This window comes from Ovis aries, chromosome 11 (assembly GCF_016772045.2).
Source record: "Ovis aries strain OAR_USU_Benz2616 breed Rambouillet chromosome 11, ARS-UI_Ramb_v3.0, whole genome shotgun sequence".
Classification (NCBI taxonomy): Eukaryota; Metazoa; Chordata; class Mammalia; order Artiodactyla; family Bovidae; genus Ovis; species Ovis aries.
This window is the reverse complement of record NC_056064.1, coordinates 40,084,494-40,112,018: the sequence shown is the minus strand read 5'-3', so window position 1 is coordinate 40,112,018 and position 27,525 is coordinate 40,084,494. Positions and strand designations below refer to the sequence as shown.

The following is a 27,525-nucleotide window of genomic DNA, read 5'->3' as shown; positions in this document are numbered from 1 at the left end:
AGTCATGACCTTAGAGGGATGTGATCTGGGTCTCCTCCAGCTGCACTCTCCTCTTCAGAACAGGAGTTCTGGTCTCCCTGTTTAGACTATGCTCCAGACACCCAGGATTCTGTCATTCTTTGCCCGGAGAGCTGCAGGTTTGCTTCCAGAGTCTGAGGGGGACTGTTCTTCCAGATTCATCCCTCTGAGAACTGAGTCTGACACTTAAAGGGTGACCAAAGAATGGGGATTGGGAAATATCGATGGAGCTTGGATTCATGGATGGGGATCTGAGGCTCCTTGTGGTATGGGCTGAAAATAGGGCTGGCAGGACACTGCCTTGTTCCAGTTGTAAATGTAGTTCTGGTTGTAAATGTTAGTGGCGATCTGTCCACAGGGCAGGACAGGGATGAGGGCTGTGTGTGGAGAGGCTCAGCTGTTGGAGTCAGAGGTGGGTAGCATTTACTTTTGGCTTCTAACTGGGGAAGGGGGGTTGGAAAAAGGCTAATACTGCAAACACTGGACATAATTATCTATAATGTGGTTCCATAGGTTAGAGCAAGACATCATGTTTTTAAAGTAATTAATTTATGTTTGGCTGTGCTGGATCTTGGTTTCTGAGCATAGGCGTTTTCTAGTTCAGGTGAGTGGGGGGTTACTCTCTAGTTGTGGTCTGTGGGCTTCTCACTTCGGTGTCTTCTCTTATTGCAGAGTGTGGGCTCTGGGGCCTGTGGGCTTCAGTGATCGTGGCCCTTGGTCTCTAGAGCCTGGGCTCAGCATTTGTGACCCATGGGCTTAGTTGCTCCTCGGCAGGTGGAATCTTCCCAGATCAGGGCTAAAACCATGTCCTCGCATTGGCAGGCAGAGTCTTAACCACTGGACCACCAGGGAAGTCTAATTATACTGCTTTTTTTTTTTTAAATTTTATTATTTTTTTTTATTTTAAAATCTTTAATTCTTACATGCTTTCCCAAACATGAACCCCCTCCCACCTCCCTCCCCATAACATCTCTCTGGGTCATCCCCATGCACCAGTCCCAAGCATGCTGTATCCTGCGTCAGACATAGACTGGCGATTCAATTCTTACATGATAGTATACATGTTAGAGTGCCATTCTGCCAAATCATCCCACCCTCTCCCTCTCCCTCTGAGTCCAAAAGTCCGTTATACACATCTGTGTCTTTTTTCCTGTCTTGCATACAGGGTCGTCATTGCCATAATCATACTGCTTTTAAGAAACATTTTTTAAAAAAGAATTTTAGTTTTAGATTTATAGGAAAAAATTAAAGATAGAGAGGTTTCCTATATACCTCACTTTCAATCCCTACCCCTTTAACCTCTTACTTAGTATGGTAGGTGTTACAATTAATGACTGACATTGATACAGTATTATTAACTGACATTGATACAGTATTATTAGCTGAAGTCCATGCTTTATTCAGATTGTTTAGTTTTCATCTAAGGTTCTTCTGTTTAAGGATCACATCCAGGATAGCAAGTTACATTTAGTCATCATGTCTCCTTAGGCCCTCTTGATTGTGACAGGTTCCTAGACTTTTCTTATCTTCGATTTCCTAAAGCTGTTTCCTCCTTGCTTCTCCCTTAGTAAAGCAGTTGGCTGGGCCAGGAGATTCTGAGAGAACATTTTAGGGTTAAGGGGTGGGTAAGGTGTGTTCAGCTGATAGAGACTCAGTGTTGCTTTGGAACATAGTTGCGGAAAGGAGAACAACTCTGGGAAATCCGGGGGTTTCGGAGGGGAAAAAAAGCCAGGAAAGAGAAAACCTATGGATGAACTCATGCCACACCCGTGTTGAGCCTACTAACTAGCGGGCAATGAAAGGGTGTCAGAATTTGATTTAAATGCTCGGTCGACAATGATGTCACTGGAAGAAACTTAATTGCCGTACGCCTTTTGAGAGCCTTTCTCCCTAAGCTTCCTGAGTCTTCGAGATCCTCAGCTCCTACTCAGCTTTCCCTCAAGGAGAGAAACAATGCCGACTGACTAGCTTCTCGTAGCTTCCGCGCTAGCTGAGTCCAAGGAACTGCAATTCCCAGAAGACATAGTGGTGTGACCGGTGTCTCGCTGCCTTCCTATTGGCTCATGTTTGTTACTGTCAGCCAATAGAAAGCTAGCTCTTTCATAAGTGCCAAAATGGCGACACCTAGAATCTAGAACTAGATTGTCCGGTAGGCTTAAATTTGGGGAGGTGATGGATGGGAAGGAAATAGGGAATTATAGTTTCAGGGTTGGGGAGGGTGGAGGAAGTAGGGGGAGAAATCTGGATTTGGGGTAGTAATGGCCGAGGGACGCAGCCAGAGCTAAGGGCATATTTAGGCAACCGGAACTGGCTTAACCCCTTACTGCCCATTTATTCTTTGTATTAAGCCCCTTTGACACTCTCTTCTTACTGCTCTTGTTTAAAGAATGTTCAGGTGGGAATAACCTAATAGGATCCCTGTTTTGCCCCTTTCCCCTTTTTTTTCCTTTGTAGTTCTACTTCCCTTGAATCTTCCTATATCGACTCCATTCCATCTAAGTCTGCGCTCCACCCCCATCTCCCCGCTGGGTTCTTTCCTTCAGAATCCCTTTCCCTTTCTCTAGCTTGATTTCTCCAACCTCAAGGCTGACTGCTACCGGCCCGGTCTCCTCAGAGTGAAATCATGAAGGTGGTGAACCTGAAGCAAGCCATTTTGCAAGCTTGGAAGGAGCGATGGAGTGACTACCAGTGGGCAGTCAACATGAAGAAATTCTTTCCCAAAGGAGCCACCTGGGACATTCTCAACCTAGCAGGTCTTAAGTGAAGTAGGAAGGAAGGATGGGAGGGCTAAACCCAGAAATGTTGTACCACTGAGTCTTCCTTTGTTATTCTCCTTGCAGAAGCGCTACTGGAGCAGGCCATGATTGGACCTTCCCCCAATCCTCTCATCCTGTCTTACCTGAAGTATGCCATTAGTTCCCAGGTAAACTCTTCTACCTATTCCAGACAGGGTTTGAAGGTGAAAGGCTTGGAATATAGTTGTCAGCTCAGATTTTCTAGGTGAATTTGTTTGAGCACATCGTTTCTCTGAGCCTCAGTTTTCTTGTGAAAATAATAATACTCCATTGGTTATGATGAATATTACATTAATTTACTCTATCAATAAATATTCACATATGCCCTGGGGATTTAGCTGTGAACAAGGTCTAGTCCCAGTGCACAGGTATTTCGTGAGTAATATAGGCATGTGAATAAGCAGTCAATCACAGGATAGGATTACGATATAGGACAGAGTACTATGGGAGTACATGGGAGGGATACCTAATCCCAGGTTGAGCAACCAGGGAGGAAGTGATGTTTAAACCAAGACTTGAGTGTTGAATGGGAATTAGCCAAGGAGATTGATGAGAGTGTACAAAGCAGAGAGAAAAGAATATGCAATGGTTGGGAGACAAACATCACATGATATTTAGGAATTGAAAATAACGTGATATGGCTAGAGTACGGTAGGGCTTCCCTGGTGGCTCAGTGGTAAATAATCTGCCTGCCAAAGCAAGAGACACCGGTTCGATCCCTGGGTCAGGAAGATCCTCTGGAGAGGGAAATGGCAACCCACTCCAACATTGTTGCCTGGGAAATCCCATGGACAGAGGAGCCTGGCGGGCTACAGTCTATGGGGTCCTGAAAGAGTTGGAACACCACTTAGCAACTAAACAATAACAATGGCTAGAGTAGCAGTTTTGGCCTTAGAACATTTTATGCTCTTAAAAATTGAGACTCCTGCAGAGCTTTTGTTTATATGTATTATATCTATTCATATTTACCACTTTAGAAATTAAAAAAATACTTATGTATTTAAAAGTAACAAAAAGTAAACCCATTGTATATTAACATACATAACGTTTTAATGAAAAAGTAACCATATTTTCCAAAACAAAAATGAGTGAGGAAAGTGGTATTGTTTTACAGATCTCTTTAATTCTGGCTTAATAGATTACAGCTGAATTCTCATAGCTGCTTCTGCATTCAGTTGTTGCAGTAGGCTCTTTCAGCTGAATAAAATCTGGCCTTGCACATCAGATATTTAGCTTGAAAAAGGAAGAATATTTTAATAAGCCTTTCAGATAAATGTGGATATTTTGAAAGGTTTATTAAAATATTTTTCCCTTTTAATTAACCTTGAGTTTTAGTAACTGTATACCTATGTCGCTAACATCCAAAATAAGATAAACCATTTCCATTCTCCCAGAAAGTTTCCTTGTGCCCTTTCTAGTCCATCTTCCTGTAACCACTAAATGTTTTCTATTCAGTTCAGTTTAGTTCATTCACTCAGTCGTGTCTGACTCTTTGCGACCCCATGGACTGCAGCACACCAGGCCCCCCTGTCCGTCATCAACTCCCCAAATTTACTCAAACTCATGTGCATTGAGTTGGTGATGCCATCCAACCATCTCATCCTCTGTCGTCCCCTTCTTCTCTCACCTTCAGTCTTTCCCAGCATCAGGGTCTTTTCAGATGAGTCAGTTCTTCGCATCAGGTGGCCAAAGTATTGGAGTTTCAGCTTCAGCACCTTTTTCTATACCCATAGATTAATATTGCCTGTATTTGGATTTCATAGAAATGAACTCGTGTTTAGTATTAACTCTTAATGCTCTGTCCTCTTTTAATTTTTTTTTTTTTTGAAATGACAAGTTATTTAATTAGGTTCTTTGCAAGAAGTTCAGAATACTACTTTGTGAGGATAAATTCCATTTGTGAGAGCAAACACAGAGCGGAGGTAGCCCTGGAGCTGAGGGACAGCTTTGATTCTTTGCAGAATTTGCGAGTCCACAGCTTTCTGGTCAACCTTGCGCTGCTCTGTGATCTCGTATTTCTCTCTCTCTGTGTCGAAGACCTCACCCTCCTGGTGTCTGGGTTTACGCAGCTTCTTCTTCTTGAAGTAAGTGTCAGTGAGATATTCCGGAATTTTCACACCACTGATATCGATTTTGGTGGAGGTGGCAATGACAAATTTCTGGTGTGTTCTACGCAGAGGAACTCGATTGAGGGATAGAGGCCCAGTCACAAGTAGCAAGCCACTGCCCAGCTGCTTCAGGAAAACGACCCTCTTGCCTCTGTGGCACCCAGTGAGGATGATCAGAATGGTCCCAGGAGTGATGCTGGCACGCAGCTTCCTCACATGCTTACTGAAGGGTTTTCTGCCATGACTCAACAGTTTCCGAGGCACATCTTCCGTAGGGTAATACCTAGGCATTTTGCGAAGTTTGACCACTCGCGTACCACCATTCTTGTCGCCACCAACTGGTTTTGTGACAGTAGCAAGAGCACGAACCTTCTTTTTCTTTTCGACCTTGGATTTAGGTGCTGAATATTTTCTCTTGTACAAGGCCTTTCTGGAGTACATGGCTGATCGGGAATATCTGCCAATTCCTCTGACCAGGACAGGATTTCGGCTGCAGTGGGGCTTCCCCTTCTTAACCTTCTTCACCTTTTCCACCTTTTTAGCCTTCTTGCCAGCATCAGCCTTCTTGGCTTCAGGTTTTTTCTCCTTAGTATCTGGCTTCTCAGCCTTTTCACCCGCCATCTTACAAGATGGGAAAGAGCTCTGTCTTCTTTTAATATAAATGTTGTTGAGCTTTATGTTATTGTATATGTCAGTAGTTCATCCTTTTTTAAACTTGCTGAGTAGTATTCCTCATCTGGCACGTAGTTCTTATGCTTCCTGTTTCCCCTTGGCATCAAGTCTCATTTCCATGTTAGCACATATTCATCTACTGTGTGTTTTTTTGGCTGCACTGGGTCTTCACTGTGGCACACTGACGTTCTCTAGTTTTGGCTCTCAGGCTTCTCTAGTTGCAGAGCACAGGCTCTCGAGCACTGTGACTCAGTAGTTGCAGGCTCTCTAGTTGTGGTTCCCAGGCTTAGTTGCCCCTTGGCATGTAGGATCTTAGTTCCCCAGCCAGGGATCAAACCTGTGTCTCCTTCACTGGAAGGCAGACTCTTGACCACTGGACCACCAGGGAAGTCCCTACCTTGTTCTTTTTAACTGCTGTGTACTGTTCCATATATACTTAATTTCAGTTCGGTCGCTCAGTCGTGTCTGACTCTTTGCGACCCTGTGAATCGCAGCACGCCAGGCCTCCCTGTCCATTACCAACTCCCGGAGTTCACTCAGACTCATGTCCATTGAGTCAGTGATGCCATCCAGCCATCTCATCCTCTGTCGTCCCCTTCTCCTCCTGCCCCCAATCCCTCCCAGCATCAGGGTCTTTTCCAAGGAGTCAACTCTTCGGATGAGGTTTCCAAAGTATTGGAGTTTCAGCTCTAGCATCAGTCCTTCCAATGAACACCCTGGACTGATCTCCTTTAGGATGGACTGGTTGGATCTCCTTGCAGTCCAACGGACTTTCAAGAGTCTTCTCCAACACCAAAGTTCAAAAGCATCAATTCTTCGGCGCTCAGCTTTCTTTACAGGCCAACTCTCACATCCATACATGACTACTGGAAAACCATAGCCTTGACTAGATGGACCTTTGTTGGCAAAGTTATATCTCTGCTTTTGAATATGCTCTCTAGATTGGTCATAACTTTCCTTCCAAGGAGTAAGCGTCTTTTTTTCATGGCTGCAGTCACCATTTGCAGTGATTTTGGAGCCCCCAAAAATAAAGTCTGACACTGTTTCCACTGTTTCCCCATCTATTTCCCATGAAGTGATGGGACCAGATGCCATGATCTTAGTTTTCTGAATGTTGAGCTTTAAGCCAACTTTTTCACTCTCCTCTTTCACTTTCATCAAGAGGCTTTTTAGTTCCACTTCATTTTCTGCCATAAGGGTGATGTCATCTGCATATCTGAGGTTATTGATATTTCTCCTGGCAGTCTTGATTCCAGCTGGTGCTTCTTCCAGCCCAGCATTTCTCATGATGTACTCTGCATAGAAGTTAAATAAGCAGGTGACAATATACAGCCTTGACGTACTCCTTTTCCTGTTTGGAACCAGTCTGTTGTTCCATGTCCAGTTCCAGCTGTTGCTTCTTGACCTGCATATAGGTTTCTCAAGAGGCAGGTCAGGTGGTGGTGGTTTTAAATTTTTTACTGTTATAATCAGTGTTTCATTGAATGTTCTTATACTTAACCTCTCTGCATATCTGGCACTGTTTCCCTAGAATAGATACACAGAAATGGAGTTGCTGGTTTGAAGAGTGCGCATGTGTTAAATTATAATAGATCCTGCAAATTGCTCTCAAAAGATGATTCTCTCAGTTTACACCTGCTCCCCAGTGCTTGAGAGTATTTCTCCACACCTTTTCCAGTGTTGAATCTTTTAACATTTTTTTCCCCAGAGAGGCAAAAAATTACAACATATTATAAGATGTATTTCCACGATTGTGATGATGAGTGTATTTTTTGAAATGCTTATTGGCTCTTTGTATATATTCTGTGAATTATGAATTTCATTTGCCCAATTTTCTATCATTAGTTTGTTTTCTTTATTTTTTAAGTAACAATTTTGTGTGTGTACGTAAGTGGTAAGTTGCTTTAGTCATATTTGATTCTTTACAATCCCATGAACTGTAGCCCACCAGGCTCCTCAGTCCATGGGATTTCACGGGCAAGAATATTAGAGTGGGTTGCCATTTCCTTCTCCAGGGAACCTTCCTGACCCAGGGTTCAAACCTGCATCTCCTGCTTGGCAGGCAAATTCTTAACCACTGAGAAACCCGGGAAGCCCATAAATCACATACCATACATTTTATGCATTTAAAATGTACAGTTCACTGATTTTTAGTATATTTAGAATTGTGCAACCATTACTGCAATCAATTCAGACCATTTTCATCACCCCAAGAATTCTTACTTACTGATTTTGGTGTCTTTTAATATGTTGTAACTTGTAATTGTTGTCTGTTATTTATGTTTTAAATTTTCTTTCTATCAGTTTTTAAACTTGTTTTCTTTTCTTAGCATGCAGAATTTTATTTCTATTTTTTGCCTGGAGTGTAGTGCCATGTGGCTTGCAAGATCTTAGTTCCCCAAACAGGAGTTAAACCCAGGCCCTTGGCAGTGAAAGTGGAGAGTCCTAACCACTGGACCACCAGGGAGTTCCCTAGAATTTTGAAAATGTATTTGTTTTCAGATTTAATTGCCTTTTTTCCTCTCTATGACTTTTGTCTTTCATAAGTGCTTCCCTTCTCCAAGGAACAAAATATAATCTTTAATTTCTGCCAACACTTCACTTCGTTTAACTCATTTAGAATTTATTCTGATATGAGGAAGAGATCCAAATTTATTTATTTTTCTGAATAGATAGACAATTGGCTTAACTGCTTTAATTGAATAAGCCATTCTTTTTTATATCTTAAATTCTCTGATAGTTGAGAGTCTATCTCTTGACATTCTAGTATATTTCATTAACATATTTGTCTTTTCTTGGACTGTTGCTTTACTATTTTAATTACTGTACCTTTGAAGCATTTTTGATGCTTGTTAGGCAAGTGTTCCCTTAGTTGTTTTATTTTTCAAAATGTCTTGGCTGTTTTCAGGCATTTTTCTTTTCCAGTCAGATTTTAGAATCAAGTTAAATTCTTAAAAAAGCCTATTGCATTTTGATTGGAGTTTCCTCGACTTTGTAGATTTGGGGAATTCGTAGGTTAATTTTGGAGAGATCACTCCAGTTGTAGTTTGAAGAATGAGTTGGAGGGAGGCAAGACAGAAGGCAGCGAGACAGTTTAGTGTGGCTTTTTTTTTCTGTAAAGGACCAGATAGTAAATACTTTCAGCTTAGCTGGCCGTATGGTCTCTGTTACCACTGTTCTATCATTATTGCTCAGAAGCACATACTGGTGACATATAAATAAATGGATGAGGCTGTGCCCTGACATAACTTTATTTACCAAAAAAAAGGTGATGAACCAGATTTAGCTTGCAAGCTGTCATTTGCCAGCCCTTGATTTCTGCTGTTGCAGTGATTTAGGTAAAAGATGATACTGGCTTAAACTTGAGAAGTGGCAGCAGGGAAAAAAAAAAAAAGATGAATTCAGGAACAATTTAGGAAGTGGTACTGGCAGGGTTTGGTGATTAATTAGATGAAGGGTGTGCAGGAGAGGAAGAAGTCAAGGCTAGCGTCTTAGTTTCTGATTCGGATATCAGATGGCTGATGGGATCTCAGGGAGACAGTGGGAGAAGACACTGTCAGGGTTTGGTTGCAGGTAAGGGGGGAGATGCCTTATTTGATTCTGGCCTCAATTTCATGGAAGGTGCCTGTGTGGGTTTTCCAAGAGTGGACACTCAGTACGCAGCTGCGCATCAGTGTTGGAGACACAGAAGGAGAGGTGGATGCTGGCGTGGCAGTTTAGGAGTTGTCCGCCGCAGGTGATAATGGGAGCTATGGGCATGGATGAGATTTACCCAGAAAGCATGCAGAGGGAACAAAGAAGTGACCAAAGCCATATTTCTAAGGAACCAGTTACACTTCAGGAACATACAGAGGAAAATAATTCCTCATAGGAATCTGCAAAGAAGGGACCAGTGAGGGAAGAAGGAAAGCAAGAAGGTGTGATATTAAGAAAAGCCCAGGGGGACCTCCCTGGGGGTCCAGTGGTTAAGATTCTGAGCTTCCATTCCAGGGGGCGCAGGTTTGATCCCTAGTCGGGGAACTGAGATCCCACATGCTGTGCAGTGTGGCCAAGAAAATACAAAAAAAGAAAAAAGGAAAAACCCAGGGAGGGGAGGGCCGAAGGATGAGGAGGTGTTTCCTGGTGTGAGATGCTGCTGAGAGGTCAGTGAGATCCGAACTGAGAAGTATCTATGGGGTTTGACAACAAGTTTGTTGATGAGCTTAATGAGAGAGTCACGCAGTGGTGGTAAGGACAGAAGTGATTGGAGTGGGTCACATTGAGAACAGAAGCTGGGGAGGTAAAGGGTAGAGAACCCTTATGACTGAAGAGAGTGTGGTGGTTAATTGGAAGTATATGGTCTGCGGGAGGTTCTTGTAAAAATAGAAGAATCTTGAGATATGTAAACTGATGGGAAAGGCAAGAGAGGGTGGAGGCTGAAGTACCAGTGAGTGAGAAATAAATATATTTGAAAGACCTCCCTGACTTACAAAGTGCAGTGCAAAATTAGTGATTTATTCTCCCCTCAGAGTCAAGAGGCTCTTTGGTCCAGTGCTATCTCTGCATGTAGAGGGCACTTAGGAGCAGTTGAGGGCGTTGAATATGAAGAAGAGAGAGGGGATTAGAGAGCAGCTGCAGGGTCCCTCTGGGCCGGCCAGGTGTGCTCTGGGCCTTGTAGATGGGCTCCAGCCTTGGGGGCTGGTGGTAGGTTAGAGCTTCTGTGTTGGTAGATATATTAGGACTGGGATAGGTTATAAGTCCTGCTGTGAAAAACAGTTCACCATGTGGAAAGTATTTTTAGGTCTCTGAAGTAGCAGGGCTCTCTTGATACTGTTAGCAGAAATTTACGGAACAAAATTCTCAATTTGGAGACCATAAATTGGTAGTAACTGATGGCATCCCTTAAACGTACAGATTTGGGGGTTTCCTCTTGTAGTTTGGGGTCAGTTTCCAGTGGGAATGTCCAGCTCCCCCTTCAGGTTGGTATCCAGCAAGGTTCAGTTCACTGCCAAGCTCTTGCTATGGGGACATCAGTTATAAATAAACAAACACTCGCCTGGAACGTTACAGTCATCCTGCCCAGGCAGGCTCCCAACTTTCTGGCCACTGTCAGACACCAACTATGGCTTCACAGCATGACCCACTGAGAGTGGCACTAAACAGTAATTTGTGTGTTTAAGTCTTCTGTGTGTTTTGCTTCTCTTCATCCAAGAATACTGGTTAAAAAATGTCTGAACGGAGAGCAGCCTGTTCACGTGATGGAGAAATTATACATGGGAGGCATTGCCAAGCATGTAAAATTCACCATACTGAGTCACTGAGGGTGACTTAGCTTTCTTTTAAATCTTTGGAAATTTCTCTTCTTCTATGAGGCAGGTGATTAGCCTGACAGTTTCTATCATTGTATTCTGCTTTTTATTTTGATATATTTTGCCACTGACTTTGAGTGTAGAGTTGGAACTATTTTCTGTAGTCTTATTCATATTTGATCAGCATGCTATAATTATTTTTTTAAAATACAACAACTTAAAAGCTATTGGTAAAGTTTGGTTTAATTCAGGCCAGATTATTTCTTTTGAACTACATCTCCGATCTTATAATGGTGATAAGTCGGTTTTACTAATAGAAAATTGTGTTAAGGTAAAAGTTTTTTTAGAATGCTAGTTACTAGAATTCGTCAATCGAAAGCAATAAAAACTTCCTGAGGACCTACTCTGTGATAGTCCTTGGGCTAAGTTCTTGGGAAACATAAATTTAACACCGTTTCTATTCTCAGGGAGCTCACTGTTCAGGTGGCATTTTGCAAAATATGCCTTGCAGTTCTGTTAAATGAGATACCTTGGTCAAATAAGTTGGAAAAGTATTGCTTGCCTCATCTCCAGTGATCTTAGAGATTTTTATTGTGTACAAGTTACACTAATGGGTAAGAGGAGTCCTACAATAAAGAAAGCTCTTTACTGAAAGAACCCTTTTCTTTAAAGCTAGCTCTTTGTATATGTTTATTTCAGAGTTTCTCAAACTCATATCACACAGAAGCTCTGTGTATGTGTGTGCATGTATAAAATTTCTTAACATCTTGAGGACCCTTTGGAGCAACATCTGCCAATAGAACTTTCTACAATGATAAAAATATTCTACCGAGTGCAGCCAAATAAATAAAAATACTAAAAAAAATGTTCTATATCTGCACTGTCCAGTACAGTAGCCACTAGCCCCATGTGGCTGATGAGCACCTGGAATGAGGCTAGTATGACTAAGGAATTGCATCTGTAATGTTATTTAATTAATTTAAACAGCCAAGTGTGGCTGGCTGGTGGCTTCCCTACTGGACAGTGCAGCTTTGGAAGCTACTTTGGGAAATATTGCTCTGAGGGTGTGTTTCTACTTTCATTCTGCAGACACTGTAGAATGAAGACACACAGACTGTCCTCAAGGAGCTTCTAGTTTGGTGGGCATCAGGTGTCCATGGTGTCATGACAGGTCTAAGGGGATTGCTTAGAGCCAGAGGTTAAAGCGTCTGCCTGCACTGTGGGAGACCTGGGTTCGATCCCTGGGTCGGGAAGATCCCCTGGAGAAGGACATGGCAACCCACTCCAGTACTCTTGCCTGGAGAATCCCATGGACAGGGGAGCTTGGTGGGCTACAGTCCACAGGGTTGCAAAGAGTCGGACACGACTGAGCGACTTCACTTTGACTTTAGAGCACTGAGGAGGATTTCAGCTTTGGGTGATGTCCCAGAGGCATCCTAGAGAATGAGTGTGTGTAATGAAATTTCCACTACCAATTTCAAAGTGTAAATGCTACCTGTTCATTGAGGGAACAGTTTGTATGTCTCCAGTTCTTGTCCAAATAAAATCACTCTTGGTTGGAGTTATAGCAGTATCACGACCTCACGTGTTTCCATTCTTCTGCCCACCAGCAATCAGACCTTGTGCTATGTGGTGAACAGTGAGCGGCAGGCAGGCATGAAACACGGCCCCTTTGAATCCCCAAATGATCCCCCCATTTATGCTGGTGCTGTCAGTCACAGTGAATTTGACAGAAGCAAGGATGGGCACAATGCCTGGTGTTACTGCCTGTCTTTGGGGCTTGAAGGCCTCTTGAAGGGGTTGAGATTTTCAGATAGCTGCAGCAACTCTAAGTGTCAATGTTTGTTCCTCTCGATTGCACACACTGGTTGTCTGAACTTTATCTTTCTTCTTTCCCTCCAGATGGTGTCCTACTCCTCCGTTCTCACAGCTATCAGCAAGGTACGACCACAGCCACTCACAGCCTGGATGGGGGGCAGGGGACAGAGATACGGTGGTGACACATGGGGGCCCACCTCCTTGACTGCTCCGATCATGTGACCTCTGGGCCTGGACCATGAGCACAGCGTACCTCTGGCTGGTATGGCCGCCTTCCATGAGAGAGTGGGGGATCATGGCAAGTGGGGGCTGGCAACTAGGAGCCAATTTCCAACACTGAAAGGATGCCGAGTGTGAATCTTGGGGTTGGAGGAAAGATGAGCAGGGCTCCTGAAGGTGCCAGCTGCCTCATGTGGGAGACGGGGAGGTGGGGTGAGCGGGACACTCCATCGCATCGCCTTTGTTCTCTCCACAGTTCGATGACTTTTCCCGGGACCTGTGTGTCCAGGCTTTGCTGGATATCATGGACATGTTTTGTGACCGACTGAGGTAACGGCAGGAGCGAGGGGCTTGCAACCTTCCAGCATTAACTGAGTGTAGAGGAGAAGCTCCTGGCACGCAGGCTCAAACCATCTCTGTGGGTTCCCACACTTGTCCCCGCCTTGCTCTTCTGCACCCACCCATCCCCGTCTTTTTCTACTTATTCTCTTAGGGCTAAAATGCCTCTGCTCTATTTGGAGTAGCTCATTTGAAATCTTATCCAGTAGAAGCCGACAGGGCAGTCTTCCCCAGGACTTTGCTAGCTTCCCAAGTCTCTTCCCTAGTAAGGGAGGGCCAGGCACTCTGGGGAACATGGGTGTGGGTCGGATTTCAGCCTTTGGAGCGGAGACAGATTTTGCATCCTTTCCTGGTAGCTGTCACGGCAAAGCGGAGGAGTGCATCGGGCTGTGCCGGGCCCTGCTCAGCGCCCTCCACTGGCTGCTGCGCTGTACTGCGGCCTCTGCAGAGCGGCTCCGGGAGGGGCTAGAGGCCGGCACCCCAGCGGCCGGAGAGAAGCAGCTTGCTATGTGCCTGCAACGCCTGGAGAAGACTCTCAGTAGCACCAAGAACCGGGCCCTGCTCCATATCGCCAAACTGGAGGAGGCCTGTATGTCCCCTGGTTCCTTGAGCCCCACCCGCCATCACTCCCATAGCCAGGTCTTTAATTGAGAGGGGAGAGGCAGGATGCCATCCCACTTTTTTCCAGGAGGATCTGAAATCATCCCACTTCCTTTTTTTTCTCCCCATAAGCATTGCATACATCCCAGGGACTTGGGCAGGGTGGCACCCGAGCCAATCAACCAACAGGTATTTACTGAGCATTATTGTATGCCCAGCACTGTGCCAGGTGCTGGGGGTGGGGGGTGGGGGGCTACCAAAGGAGCATGTGGCAGGGTCCCTGCCCTCAACGAGCGTACCTGCTAGTGGGGAGCAAGGCTAGCATCTAGTATTCATGGAAAAAATGAGCGGACAAGACAAGCACACCATCCATCCTTGTGTTTGTCTCCATGTGTTTGTACTCATCCTCTGAAAGCAAATGACGTTTGTGTTTGAGTGTTGCCTAAAAGATCCCTTTAAATGCAGTACCGGTCTGCTGTCGGGCCTGTTGTGCCATTTGCTTCTCAACTCAAGTGCAGATATTAAATCCTGGAACCCTCCAGAGCCCAGGGATCAGACAGATGACTTGGTGGGAGGGAGGACGGGTATTGCTGGACATGGGGCCCAGAGACCACAGTCTTGGTGATGAGGCTTGGGATCACGGAAGGAACTCTTGTTCTTTGTAATGAGAGTGCTGGAATGGGTTACACCCAGATAGATCTTTAGGACCTGGTTGAAGAACTAGTTCTAGGATTCGTGTATTTATCACTTCTGAAAATGTGGTTTATTGCCTGTGAGAAGTCCAGAAAGATGATCACTATGAAAAAGTGGGCTCTGTGGACGGTTTCTTATCTATCTTGAGCACTTGCTGAATGTTTATTGGCTGAAAAATGAATGAATTTTTGACTTAATTTTATTGGCTCTCAGGTCTTATCTTTTTCTTCTTTTTTTCCCCACTATGCTACATGGAGGTTAATGGGCTAGTTGGTGTCATTATTCATCATTTGACCCTCTGGAAGTGTTAACTAGGATAAATGACTTACAATTAAGTGCTAAACTCTGCAGTGTAGACCATGAGTTCAGGCATTTAGGAGTAGGAGATCAGTGGGTTGGACTGTTGGGTAAGTTGTTAGAGGAGCTGGGGCTTGAACAGTGACTTAAAGGACAGTGAGAGTGTGAGAGGCAGAGGTGAGTGGAGGGGCTTTTCGGAGGGGCCCAGCGAGAGCAAAGGCCCAGACGGGGAGCGGCTGAACACAGAGGCTCTTTAGGCCTCCAGCTTGACTGGGGTGGAGAGCAGCAGCCACTTGCAAGGCTGGCCCACTCTTGCAGTGACTCGGGGCCAGCTGCTTGTTCCGGCCGCTGGACTGCAAGCCCGCTGGGCCTCTCTCTCTCACTGCCTGTGTTCTGTTGTGCCTAGTCTCTGAAGTCAGCTGCGGGCGCCCCCTAGAAGTCGGGCCTCTGGGAGTCGTTTCTAGTGGTCTCATCATTAGTGCTCACCCCCCCTTCTGGAAACAGTGCATGCTGCCCTCAGGTCCCCAGCCTCCATGCCATCCTTAGGGGAAGCCTCCCCACGCGGTTCTGTGGGCCGTGGGGTTTGGGGCCAGTCTCTCCCTCTCCTCAGGTTCCCATCCTCCTCCGCATTTCCTCTCTCTGCCAGCCTCCTGGACGGCCATCGAGCATTGTCTCTTGAAGCTTGGAGAGATCCTGGCCAATCTCAGCAACCCCCAGCTCCGGAGCCAGGCTGAGCAGTGTGGCACGCTCATTAGGAGGTACCCGCGCTGGGGGTGACCCCGGGGAAGGGAGGGACGGAGGGCTGCGGGGGTGGGAGGGCAGACGTGGCCCCTGGCCCCCACGCCTCTGCCCTCACCGCCTCGCCCCCTGCACTCTGTCCCCTCAGCATCCCCACCATGCTGTCGGTGCACTCTGAGCAGCTGCACAAGACTGGCTTTCCCACGGTCCACGCGGTGGTCCTGCTCGAGGGCACCATGAACTTGACCGGCGAGACGCAGCCGCTGGTGGAGCAGCTGATGATGGTGAAGCGCATGCAGGTGGGGGGCCGGGGTGGGTTCTCTGTCCCCACCGCGGGCTGGCCATGGCAGCAGGAGGGAGGAGTCTTCTGGCCTTTCCTGGGAGACGCAGGGTCTCTCCTGCTTTGTGGCGGATCATGGATCCCCGTTGTGGTGGTTCTGTCTGGTGGAATGGCTCTGCTGTCTCACCTGCCGTCCCAGGCTCTCGCTCAGGAGTCAGGGAGGTGTCTGTGCTGCCTGGCTCTGACCTGCCGGATCCCCAAGGGTCAGGAGACTGGAGTGGGATGGGCACCCTCTTCTTCCTCACCCTTGGTTCTTCCCACAGCATATCCCCACCCCACTCTTTGTTCTGGAGATCTGGAAAGCCTGCTTCGTGGGGCTCATTGAGTCTCCTGAGGGCACAGGGGAGCTAAAGTGGACAGCTTTCACCTTCCTCAAGGTACCTGGGCTATGGGAGCCACAGAGAGCCACTGTTGGGATGGTTCTCAGGAGGGGCGGCAACCCCCTGGACCTTTGCCCCAGGTTTCTCCCCTCCAGCTTCATGCCTAGTTTGCCAGGTCCCCCGTTATCCAAAAGCCCCAAGGCTCTTCTGCCCGCTTGGCAGGCCTCTTCTGTGTCTTGGCACACAGGTGCCATGAGAGCAGTCCTCAGCCAGGTTGGCGTGGGGCAGCTCTGGGAGCCCACTCTCACAAAGGGCACTTCTTCACTGAGCCGTGGAAGCGGGGCTCCCAGGCTCTGAGGCTGAGCACCGGCATGTCTGATCTGGCTCTTAGAATGCTGTCACTCCCAGGGCAGGAGCGGCCCTGTCTCCACCCAGAGAGGGGGACTCAGGGAGTGTGCCTTTCGTTCTGGGTGAGAGAGAGAGGAGATTGAGCTTCCTGTTTTTCTCCCGCCTCACCCTCCAGATTCCACAAGTTTTGGTGAAGTTGAAGAAATACTCCCATGGGGACAAGGTGAGTTACAGAAATGAGATGGTGGAACTTCCTGGTTGTCCAGCAGCTAAGATTCCACACTTCCAATGCAGGGGGCCCAGGTTCAGTCCCTGGTCAGGGAACTAGATCCCATATGCCGTACCTAAGAGTTTGCATGCACGACTAAAGATCCCACGTGCTGCATGTGAGACCCGGCACAGTCAAATAAGAAAAAAAAAAGAAATGGGGAGTGGGCATGGGAACAGGTGAATCCTTGGTTCTGCTCTGGAGAAAAGGGCCAGGGAAGAGTCGTGTGGCCCGAGCTGGGCAGCAGTGTGTTCTTGTAAGGAGGCGGGCTGGAGGTGGGGCCGTCCTTGAGCTTCTGCGCATCCACACACAGAAGGCAGCCAGGCTGCTCTGGAGGCGAGGGTGCCTGAGATGCCCAGGGCCGGAGTCCCAGGGCCAGGGTACAGGACACTGACACCCCACACTATTCCCGTTCGGTTGCTGGAAGCCAGCGGTGGGCACAGCCGACTTGTTGGCTACTGTACCCAGCAGTGTGTCCTTGTGAGCCTACAGTGCAGGCCGTGGGTGGAGCGGAGGGCCTGGAAGCCAGATGGCAATTTCTGGCTTTACTTTACTCTGGCAGGACTTTACTGAGGATGTCAATACAGCTTTCGAGTTCCTGCTGAAGCTCACACCGTTGCTGGACAAAGCCGACCAGCGCTGCAAGTACGAGGCCCCCTGCTCACCTGGCTTTACTGGAAGGAGTTCTGGCTCTCCCCCGCCCTTTTTTCCCCGTCAGTGCCAGGGGACCGTCTGCTTGTTCGTTCCCCTTGGCAGAGGCAGGAGGCAGCTACTCCATGGTTGCTGAATGCCCAAGCCCCTGTGCCTTCCCTCAGGCGCTCACAGTGTTCTTCCTCGGGCAGGGCCTCATTTCCCACCCCCACCACCCAGTAATCCCTGCAACATGCCCCAGGGATGTTGTATCCCATCCCCCATCATCTTTTTCCCTCACAGCTGTGACTGTACAAATTTCCTACTGCAAGAATGTAGCAAGCAGGGGCTTCTGTCTGAGGCCAGTATGAACAACCTCATGGCCAAGCGGTAAGTGGGAACTCCCTGGCCTGGCCCAAGGGCCCCTTGACCACCTGCCTCGTGTCCAGCCTGGGCCGCTGGGTGCCTTTTCTCTCCTGTCTAGAGTTTGGTTGTGGGTGACAGGAACCATGCTAAGGGTTGCCAGGGACAAGAGACGCTGATTTCTGCAGACCAGGGTTTTGCACTGTCAGGGTTTTAACTGTCATCCTCCTTTGCTTCTGGACTGGACTAGGGTATGTGTCAGGAATTCATCTCTGTTCCTCTTACCTTCTCTGGACCAACTGGTCCTGGCTACAGCAAAGCAGATCGGGAGCACGCCCCTCAGCTGAAGTCAGATGAAAATGCCAACATCCAGCCCAACCCCGGGCTGATCCTCCGTGCGGAGCCCACAGTCACCAACATCCTGAAAGTGAGCTCGCCCATCCCTGGCCACCAGGGTCAGCCCTTCCCTCTTTCTAGGTTCCCTCTACTGCCAGATGAGTAAACAGGCCCCAGACCTCTCTCTCTTTTATTTTCTTTGGAAGCTGAGAAAGGGGGAAGGTGAGGGAAGTGTCCTGGAAACAAGTGTGTGTTGAGCATCGCCAGTCAGCCTGGCGCTGTGGTGGGTGCTTTGCTTGCTTATGTGGAAACAGTGCCGAGTCTCTCAGCAGAGAGACCCCAGTCTGGCTCACACTGACCCCACTGCCCTCACCCCAGTCTAATTGAGAAGGGTGGATCTGAGAGCAGAGGATTCAAGGAACAGAGTTCCAGCTTGGAGTCAGTTGTAGGGTAAATTGTAAGTCGTGGTCTCCCATAGAATGGAGACAGGCAGAGAAAGAAACTGCGGCTAGGCTGTATCTGGGAAGTTCAGTGTTCTCCAGGACTGGTGTCCTGTCTCGTCCCCAGACGATGGATGCAGACCATTCCAAGTCCCCGGAGGGGCTGCTGGGCGTCCTGGGCCACATGCTGTCCGGGAAGAGCCTGGACTTGCTGCTGGCTGCTGCCGCTGCCACTGGGAAGCTGAAGTCTTTTGCCCGGAAATTCATCAAGTAAGAAAGGTTGAGCCCCTGACCAGGGTCTGGGAGGCATGTCCGAAGGAGGAGAGGGCAGAAGAAGGGCAAGGTCTCCGCAGACATGCCAGGGCAGAGCATCCTACCCGGAGACTGGGGAAGGGCTGGTTTTCTGAAGTGAAGAGTGTTTTGTTTTTCAGCCAAGGCTGGTGCGGAGGAGGTGTTTGGTGAGGCGTCGAGGTGTTGAGCAGTGATGGGGAGAGACTGCTTTCATACCCACTTATTAATAAGGGGCTCTCACATTCTGCTGACCTTTTGGATTGACCTGGAATTTGATGTATAGAACATGGCTCCATTCAGCAAGCAGTTCTCTAGGGCTTGGAATCTTTTAAAAATAGAAAGAGTTCTTGTCTCTGTAGCAGTGGTGTTCCTTTTAAGTTGAACCCACAATTCAGACTCCATTGATCGCCTCCGAGTGGGCAGAGCCCCCGACCCCAGCCGCTGCTCAGCCCTCACCCTGGTTGATGCCACCTGTCTCCATTCCTTCCACAGTTTGAACGAATTCACGACACACCGCAGCGAAGAGAGCAGTAAGTCAGCTCTGCACACTGCAGACCCGGGGGCGCTGAAGGAGGGGTGTGGGGGGAGAGAACAGGGGAGGAAGAGGATGCCTTTGCTCATCCTGGGGAGGCTGTGTGCTCCCCTGGGGATGACTGATTGGAGCTTTTGGGGAGCCTCAAAAGAGGGTCATGCTGGGAAAAGCATTCTTCCCACACCACCGTCTGTGTCTCTCCATCAGCATAATGATTTGGTCAGGTGTTGCGGGGGAAGGAGGGTTTAGGAGTCTTTGGTTCCAAGGAAGGGATGATGTTCCAACTGAAACTCAAGAAAAGGATTCTGAGCCTCAGAGCTTTGAAGGAGCCACTCATTCCCTGACCTTCCTTGAGGTAGTTCCTGAGCCCCTGGCGACCCAGCCAAGGCCTTCAGGCCCATGCCTGAGGCCGTGGGGTCAGCCTTCTCATCCTTCACAGCCAAGGCGGCCTCGGTTCGAGCCTTGCTCTTTGACATCTCCTTCCTCATGCTGTGCCACGTGGCCCAGACCTATGGCTCAGAGGTAAGTGAGGGGGAGCGGTCAGGATTGGGGCACCAAGTGGATATAAAGGAGACATAAGCAACCAATAACTTCCCACCTCACCCCTGCCCCCAGTCTGGGTCCCAGGCCAGTTAGTTCTCCTGGCTGCAGAAAATCAGGTGCCAGCGCCCCAGTCAGTAGATGCTCCCTTGTCGTTTCCTGAGTGCCATACGCACCACCAGGTGGCAGCAGAGCCCCTGTCTTTCTCCCTTAGACCAGTTAGTCCCCAGTTCTTCAGGCTGGGAAGGGCCAAACCAGTGGGCAGGACACGAGGTCCAGGCTGCTGTGCCCCCCACCCCTCCTTTCTCAGGTGATCCTGTCCGAGTCGAACACAGGAGGGGAGGTGTTCTTCTTTGAGACCTGGATGCAGACATGCATGCCCGAGGAGGGCAAAATCCTGAACCCCGATCACCCTTGCTTCCGGCCCGACTCCACCAAAGTGGAGTCCCTGGTGGCTCTGCTCAACAACTCCTCGGAGATAAAGCTCGTGTCAGTGGCTGGGCGCCTGCCCCCGGGGTGGTGGTGGGGGCAGGCTTGGGCCCTCTCCCTCAGCCCCGCCCACGCCCGCCCACCCCTGTGGTGATGTTTTCTCCCACCCCCATCCCCATGTAGGCAGATGAAGTGGCACGAAGCCTGTCTCAACATTTCAGCGGCCATCCTGGAAATCCTCAACGCCTGGGAGAATGGGGTGCTAGCCTTCGAGTCCATCCAGGTAGCTCCTCTTTTCCGCAGCCTTCCCTCTTCCCTAAGGCACAGCCAGTCTTTGATAGTTTGCTACATTTCATAAAAACAAAACGACCCTTCCTCCAGAAGCCCGTGTGTGGGCATTGGCCTCCCCTGTAGTCATAGTCTAAGCTACCCTCTCTCACCAGGTGACTTTGGGGAAATCAGACTTGTGGTGAAAAGAGGCTTGGACGTGGCCCCAGACCCCACTGCTCTGCTGAGTTGCTCACGGAGGCCGGGGAAAGTGATGGCCAGGGAGGGCGCGAGAGGCCCCAGTCACTCTTTTTCCCTCGCCCAGAAAATCACAGATAATATCAAGGGGAAGGTGTGCAGCCTGGCAGTGTGCGCTGTGGCCTGGCTCGTGGCGCACGTGCGGATGCTGGGACTGGACGAGCGAGAGAAGTCGCTGCAGATGATCCGCCAGCTGGCAGGGCCGCTGTACAGCGAGAACACGCTGCAGTTCTACAACGAGAGGTCGGTCCCTTCTTGAACTCTGCAGGTCTGTGGTGAGAAGTCAGCCCCTCCAGTAACCACTCTTCCTCCTCCTCTCTCTCCCTCTTTGGAAAAATCAGTCATTTATTTATGTAGCGTACAATGAATAAATGGGGTCTTCACTGCGGTGCGCAGGCTTTCTCTAGCGGCGGCGGGCAGGCGCCACTCTCTGGTTGTGGCGTGTGGGTTTCTCACTGCGGTGGCTTCTTGTGTGGCGGCACACACGGACTTGGTCGCTCAAGACACGTGGAATCTTCCCACACTAGGGGTCAAACCCGTGTCCCCTGTACTGGCAGGTGGGTTCTTAACCACTGCACCACCAGGGAAGTTACCCCTCTTCTCATACCTCCCCAGACATGCCACTTGCCTGCTCACTCACATTCTCAATCACATCTTCACTCACTGACTCAGCAGTGCTTGTATGTGTCTTCTTGCCGGCCGTGTTTATAATCCAGCATCTGCTGTGTGTGTGCCAAACTCCAGACCCCAAACGGCCAGGATTCCTGCCCTCGGAGAGCTTGAGTCCCAGGTGCTTGCTGGTGGGAACAGTCTTATCTCAGCTCTGTCCCTCTCTAGGAGCTGTAGAGCCCCTCTATAGTGTTTACAGGCTGTGGGCCTGTCCACCCCCTCCCTACCCTGCCCCCACCCCCTCTTCTGTGACTTTTTCTTCCCTGGACTTTTCAGAGACTTGGAAGACCTCCTTAGCAACTTCAGCTATGTTGAGTCAGGGGGTGTGGGTTTGTTTACCCATCCAGTAAGCTTTTTTAAAACATTGTGGTAAAAAAATACATGATCTAAAATTTACCACCTTAACCATTTTTAAGATAACAGCTCATTTTTATTTTTTTCTGACTCTGCTGAGCCTTTGTTGCTGCACGTGGGCTTTCTCTAGTTGTGGTGAGCTGGGACTACTCTTCATTGCAGTACACGGGCTTCTCATCGTGGTGGCCGATCGTGGTGGCCGCTCGTTGTGGCGTGTGGGCTGTATAGGGCGCTTGGGCTCAGCAGTTGTGACTCTCAGGCCCTAGAGTCTGGAGGCTTCAGTAGCTGTGGCACACAGGCTTTTTTACTCTGAGACATGTGGAATCTCCCCAGCCCAGGGATCGAACCTGTGTCCCCTATACTGGTGCGTGGATTCTCCACTGTACCACCAGGTCCAGCGGTAGGGTTCAGTAGTGTGTTAAGTATATTCACATTGTTGTGAAACATCTCTAGAATGTTTCCATCTTGTAGCTCTGAACCTGGACCAACAACACCCCTTCCTGTCTTTACCCCAGCCCCTGGACCCATTAAACACCACCCCTTTCTGTCCTTCCCCAAGCACCTGGCAACCGCCACCCTAGCTTCTGTTTCTGTGAATTTACTATATAAGTGAAATCATATCACGTTCATCTTTTGGTGGCGGGCATGTCTCACTTTGTGTAATGTTCCTCAGAGTTCAACCACACCGTTGCATGTGTCAGGACTTCTTGCTTTTTAAAGGCTGGATTATATTCCATTGTATGTATATGTTGTATTTTGCTTATCTGTTCCTCAGCTGATGGACACATGGGTTTCTTGCACTTCTTGGCTGTTGTGACTAGTGTTGCTATGAATGTGGGCTTGCACCAAACATTAAGTTATGAGTGATGACCCGCAAGGTAGCCATCAAAATGTCTTTTAAGGGAAAAAATGGAAACACAGCTGATATGAGATCGGGAGGGTCTTTTTCCCCTGCCTCCTTCTCTGTTCCTCCCCTCCTTCCTCATCCTCCTCCCACAAATCAGGGACTATTTTCTTTGATATAATTGATTGTGAGCACCCTAACTGCTGTCTGGGAAATCTATGGCTCCATCCTGCAGGTGGGAAAAGTGGCTATGAAAGTCGTGGTGACTTTCCCAGAGCCATGCAGTGTTCCCTGAACGGTTAGCTCTCAGGCCCAGACCTGCATTCACCATCAGAGACTCCTGTCATGAGGAAATTCCTGGATGTACTTACATTTGCCCAGCTACCAAGGGCCGGGAAGAGTCTTGTGGGGCAGCCCTTGGGCCCCTGTCCTGGAAGTAACAGTTTACTTTGGGAGGAAGCCAAGGCCGGGTGGGGAACCCCCCTCGAGCACAGCCTAGAGGGAAGTGATTGTATTTATCAATATTGACGCCAGAGGATTGGCAGGCCCGGGCTTGGAGGGTGGGGAAGTTGGAGGGAGAGACTGAGAGAGGAAAAAAAAGTATGAATATATTGCTGAAATGACCCGAGAGGCAAGTGCCCACCAACCCCCTGTAGGCTCGGTGCTGGCACAGGGCTGGTGGGGTCACATCTGCTCAGGGTTTGCAACTTCCTCTTGTCCCCTCCCTCCCTCAGCACAGAATGAGGCTGATTTCCCGGTTCCTGGTTCCGTAACCCTAATCCTGGGAGGAGTGGGGCCTGGGTGTTTCCGCCCCGACTCCCACCCCCTCTGTTGAACCTGTACCACTGGCCCTCCCCCGCCCCCCCCCAGGGTGGTGATCATGAGCTCCATCCTGGAGCACATGTGTGCGGACGTGCTGCAGCAGACCGCCACGCAGATTAAGTTTCCCTCCACGGGCATGGACACCATGCCCTACTGGAACCTGCTGCCCCCCAAGCGGCCCATCAAGGAGGTGCTGACGGACATATTTGCTAAGGTGCTGGAGAAGGGATGGGTGGACAGCCGCTCCATCCACATCTTCGACACCCTGCTGCACATGGGTGGTGTCTACTGGTTCTGCAACAACCTGATTAAGGTACGGGAGTGCTGGGGGTGGGCTGTGGGAGCAGGCATCCTCAGACTGCCAGAGACAGGCCTGATGAGACTGAGCTAGGTCTGGCTGGCTGGCTCCCCAACCCTCAGCCTGGCGAATCCCAGCTCAAGAAGGTTCCTTGGGCTCCAGAGGCCATTCCTCACCTGGGGCGCTCCTGGGCTCTGAGGGGAGCTGTGGGATGTCATTGCCCTGTGTTGAGGGTCCTCAGCTCCTGGGTCCCCCTCCCCTGCCCCCCCAGGAGCTGTTGAAGGAGACACGGAAGGAGTACACACTGCGGGCAGTGGAGCTGCTGTACTCCATCTTCTGTCTGGACATGCAGCAGGTGACCCTGGTCCTGCTGGGCCACATCCTGCCAGGCCTGCTCACTGACTCCTCCAAGTGGCACAGCCTCATGGACCCCCCTGGCACCGCTCTCGCCAAGTAGGGTTCTGTGCGGAGCCTCCAGTCCCCCAGCCTGGTTTTGGGTGCCCCGCCTGGGCCCCAGCCCGGAAGCTGGACTGCGGGGAAGCCCTGTCGGGTGGGGCCTGGTCAACGGGCACAGAAGCCCCCTTTGATTTTCCCCCCATCTCCTGGACCCCTTTGCCAGGCTGGCCGTCTGGTGTGCCCTGAGTTCCTACTCCTCCCACAAGGGACAGGCATCCTCCCGCCAAAAGAAGAGACATCGGGAAGACATTGAGGTAGGAGGGCACCCCTTCCTGTTCCCTTGCCCACAGACGTGTGCTGAGCCTTTCTTTTAAGAGGCGCCTTCCTGGGCACAGGCAGCCAGGCATGGCTCCTGCCCCTGGGCCACTGTATTGGGTGACTGCGTGGGAGTGTCTCTCCCTAGGGTGGGGGGAGGGTGGCGAGAGGGAAGGTGCCCCCCAGGAGATACTGCCTGCGGCCTGTGGGGACTTGATTCCCAGCTGAACTCCAGCTGCCTCCCTCATCCTGGGAGATGTCAGGGTGCAGGGGTGGTGACGTGACTCCTCTGCCCCTTAGGATTACATCAGCCTCTTCCCCTTGGACGACATGCAGCCCTCGAAGCTGATGCGCCTGCTGAGCTCCAATGAGGAAGATGCAAATATCCTTTCGAGTCCCAGTGAGTGTGTGGACAGAGCCAGGCGGCCGCTTCCTTTCTGGGAGCTCACGCCTGCAGAGAGGCGCTCTGCTCTGGCCCCAGCGTCCCTCTGGCTGGGCCAAGGGAGTGTGGTGGGCATTTGCCCCAGTCTGCCCCTCCAGCTGCTCGGTTTCCTGCCCTGGAGACCCTAGAGGTTGCTGTGCTTTCTCCTTCAGGGTTGGCTCTGTCCTACCCAGATCTCAGCCAAGCCCAGGGTGCACAGCTGACCCCTCCCCACCCCTCACCCCAGTGAGTTCACTGCCTCAGGCACAGACTGTGCCCTTGACTCAGCCCTGACCTTCCTTCCCCTGAAATGGGCCCTGAGGCCTGGAGCAGCCTGGACTGGGGCTGGACTGCTCCCCACTCTTCCTGTCAGGAGAACAGCCCTCCCCCACCTGCTTCCCTAGATGTCCTCACGCCTCCCTGCCAAGGGGTCTCCCGTGGTGTTTAGTTTTTCCTGTTTCCAGAGGTTTCTCCTGAGGCTGGAGGTTCTCTGGGGCCTTGAGGGATTAGGGGACCAGTGTGCTTAAGAAGAGGAAAGATGAAGGGTCTGCCACGCACAGACCCCTTGGCTAGTTACTTGGTTAGTGACTCTTGGCTAGTTACTTAGCGAATCTTAGCCTCTGCTTCTTTGTCTGTAAAACGGAGATGTGCGGATTTATCGGTTTCACCCGTGTACAGCCTGCAGCTTGGTGCCTGGTGGCGCTGACCTAACATTAGTTCTTCTCTCTTATCTGCTTGTGGGGGTGTCTGTGTTTGGGGCCCATGTGACTGGACCCAAGGACCTCTCTGGGTGGGCCCTCCACTCCTGAGGGGTGAGAGCTTCCCCTGGGACAGTGGTTTTGATTACAAGAGGCCATTTCCTCTATGCTCCCTCATTTGTCCCCACAGCTGACCGGTCCATGAGCAGCTCCCTGTCGGCCTCCCAGCTCCACACAGTCAACATGAGAGATCCACTGAACCGAGTCCTGGGTGAGGCCTCCCACCCTGGTTCCCGAGCCTCGTCTCCTCTGCCTCATTCCCTTCGTCACCTCTGGCCCATCTCCCCTGGCCGCCAGCTCTCCTGTCTCCCCCAGGCCCCCATCGAGTCCTTCTCTGGCTCGCCCTCAGCTTTCTTAAGTGCTTTCTCTTTCTGATGTCCCCATTTTGGGGACCCCCTTGGCACTTCTTTCTTCTCCCGGAATCTGACTGCTTCCCAAGCCCTTCTCACGGAATTCTTCTCCTGCCCCCCTCTTTCCTAGCCAACCTGTTCCTGCTCATTTCCTCCATCCTGGGCTCTCGGACCGCTGGCCCCCACACGCAGTTCGTGCAGTGGTTTATGGAAGAGTGCGTGGACTGCCTGGAGCAGGGCGGCCGAGGCAGCATCCTGCAGTTCATGCCCTTCACCACCGTGAGTGTCCCACCCCTGCGGGCCCCAGCCGGCCCCCTCTAGCTCAGAGCGGGTCAGCAAGTCTCAGGAGAGCTCAGGGTCCAGTGGCCAGTGGGGAGGGGCTTGTTCCCCCAGACATCACGCCCACCACCACCCCGCTCAGCAGCTGTCTGTCTGACAGGTATCAGAACTGGTGAAGGTGTCGGCCATGTCCAGCCCCAAGGTGGTTCTGGCCATCACGGACCTCAGCCTGCCCCTGGGCCGCCAGGTGGCCGCCAAAGCCATCGCCGCCCTCTGAGGGGCCTGGGGTGGCCACGGGGGCTGGCGGGAGCGTTCCAGCCCTGTGCGCCTCAGAAGGGAGCTTGCAGGACGATGAGCCATCGTTGCTCACGTCCACATGACGTAACCTCCCCCGGTCGCTTTCCAGATCGTTCCCCCTGCTCCTGACTTCTGACCTCCAGGACGGCTCCCAGTTTCTTTCATAATTTCCTCTCCCCACTGTCAGTACCTCATGTGCGTGCGCAGCCTGCTTCTTAACTCAGAGCAGGCTCTTCAACACCCCCGCCTCACCCCCACCCGCCTGCTTGTCCCCCTTCCAAGAGTGGACTTACCTCCAAGGAACTTTATGGGTGCGGGGTGTGTGTGTCTGTGTGTGTGTGTATATATATGTATATATATTTTTTTACATGAGGTGTGTTTGCCTCCTCTCAGTTGTAAATAAAGACCTCGTGGATCCCTTTATAGCCATCGGTGCCCGTGTCTGGCGTGGGCGGAGAGCACTGTCTTCTCCTTGGTCCCCTGCCGTCTGGTGGTAGAGGAGGCAGGCGGAGAGTTCAGGGGAGGGCTGGGCACGGGCTGGGCTTCCCGTGTTTGTCCACGCGGTAGGGGCAGGGCAGGGCACGGGAGCAGCTTCCCTTCCTCATACCTGCCAGCTGCCTCCCCCTGCTCGCAAAGTCTGATTTACTCTGCAAAGGGAAAGGTTTTGGCTGAGGGCCCCGCTGGTGCTGGGGTAGGGTGTCCTGTTCGTTCCGATGCTTCCCAGCCCTTCCAAGCCCCACCCAGAGTCTCACTGGCCCGGAGTTTCCTCTCCGGA

At 50.3% G+C, this 27,525-nt stretch overlaps 2 protein-coding genes and 1 non-coding gene across 13 annotated transcripts; 2 read left to right on the top strand and 1 right to left on the bottom strand.

The window, feature by feature from the left end:
• The first annotated feature begins 83 nt into the window (after window positions 1–83).
• On the top strand, window positions 84–27,175 carry MED24 (mediator complex subunit 24). 11 transcript variants are annotated; one of them, XM_042256714.1, is made up of 27 exons: window positions 84–430; window positions 2,583–2,771; window positions 2,859–2,941; window positions 12,784–12,822; window positions 13,175–13,248; window positions 13,614–13,846; window positions 13,990–14,046; window positions 15,494–15,605; window positions 15,734–15,884; window positions 16,189–16,302; window positions 16,769–16,816; window positions 17,424–17,506; window positions 17,795–17,881; window positions 18,170–18,281; window positions 18,758–18,900; window positions 19,414–19,451; window positions 19,893–19,975; window positions 20,304–20,482; window positions 20,606–20,705; window positions 21,015–21,190; window positions 23,685–23,949; window positions 24,206–24,387; window positions 24,554–24,644; window positions 24,946–25,045; window positions 25,955–26,035; window positions 26,305–26,453; window positions 26,614–27,175. In XM_042256714.1, the coding sequence occupies exons 2-27, from the start codon at window positions 2,642–2,644 to the stop codon at window positions 26,728–26,730; spliced, it is 3,027 nt and encodes a 1,008-aa protein (XP_042112648.1). In that variant the 5' UTR covers window positions 84–430; window positions 2,583–2,641; the 3' UTR covers window positions 26,731–27,175. The 11 variants fall into 11 exon arrangements, with proteins under 11 accessions (XP_042112648.1, XP_027830392.1, XP_042112649.1 ...); XM_027974591.2 differs by lacking the exon at window positions 84–430 and adding an exon at window positions 2,121–2,167 and having other exon boundaries at window positions 2,633–2,771; XM_042256715.1 differs by lacking the exon at window positions 84–430 and adding an exon at window positions 2,121–2,167 and having other exon boundaries at window positions 2,604–2,771.
• Window positions 4,651–5,562, bottom strand: LOC101106344 (large ribosomal subunit protein eL6-like). Its single transcript, XM_042256719.2, has one exon. The coding sequence runs from the start codon at window positions 5,540–5,542 to the stop codon at window positions 4,679–4,681; it is 864 nt and encodes a 287-aa protein (XP_042112653.1). The 5' UTR covers window positions 5,543–5,562; the 3' UTR covers window positions 4,651–4,678.
• Window positions 19,710–19,813, top strand: LOC114117100 (small nucleolar RNA SNORD124). Its single transcript, XR_003590890.1, has one exon. It is a non-coding gene; the product is annotated as a small nucleolar RNA SNORD124 (small nucleolar RNA).
• Window positions 27,176–27,525: the final 350 nt, after the last annotated feature.

Coding starts and splice junctions, on each gene's coding strand:
- LOC101106344 (XM_042256719.2), bottom strand. CDS start 5,542: ATGGCGGGTGAAAAGGCTGAGAAGCCAGATACTAAGGAGAAAAAACCT.
- MED24 (XM_042256714.1), top strand. CDS start 2,642: ATGAAGGTGGTGAACCTGAAGCAAGCCATTTTGCAAGCTTGGAAGGAG. Junction 17,882..18,169: donor AACAACCTCATGGCCAAGCG/GTAAGTGGGAAC, acceptor TCCTGGCTACAG/CAAAGCAGATCGGGAGCACG. Junction 20,483..20,605: donor TCCTCGGAGATAAAGCTCGT/GTCAGTGGCTGG, acceptor ATCCCCATGTAG/GCAGATGAAGTGGCACGAAG.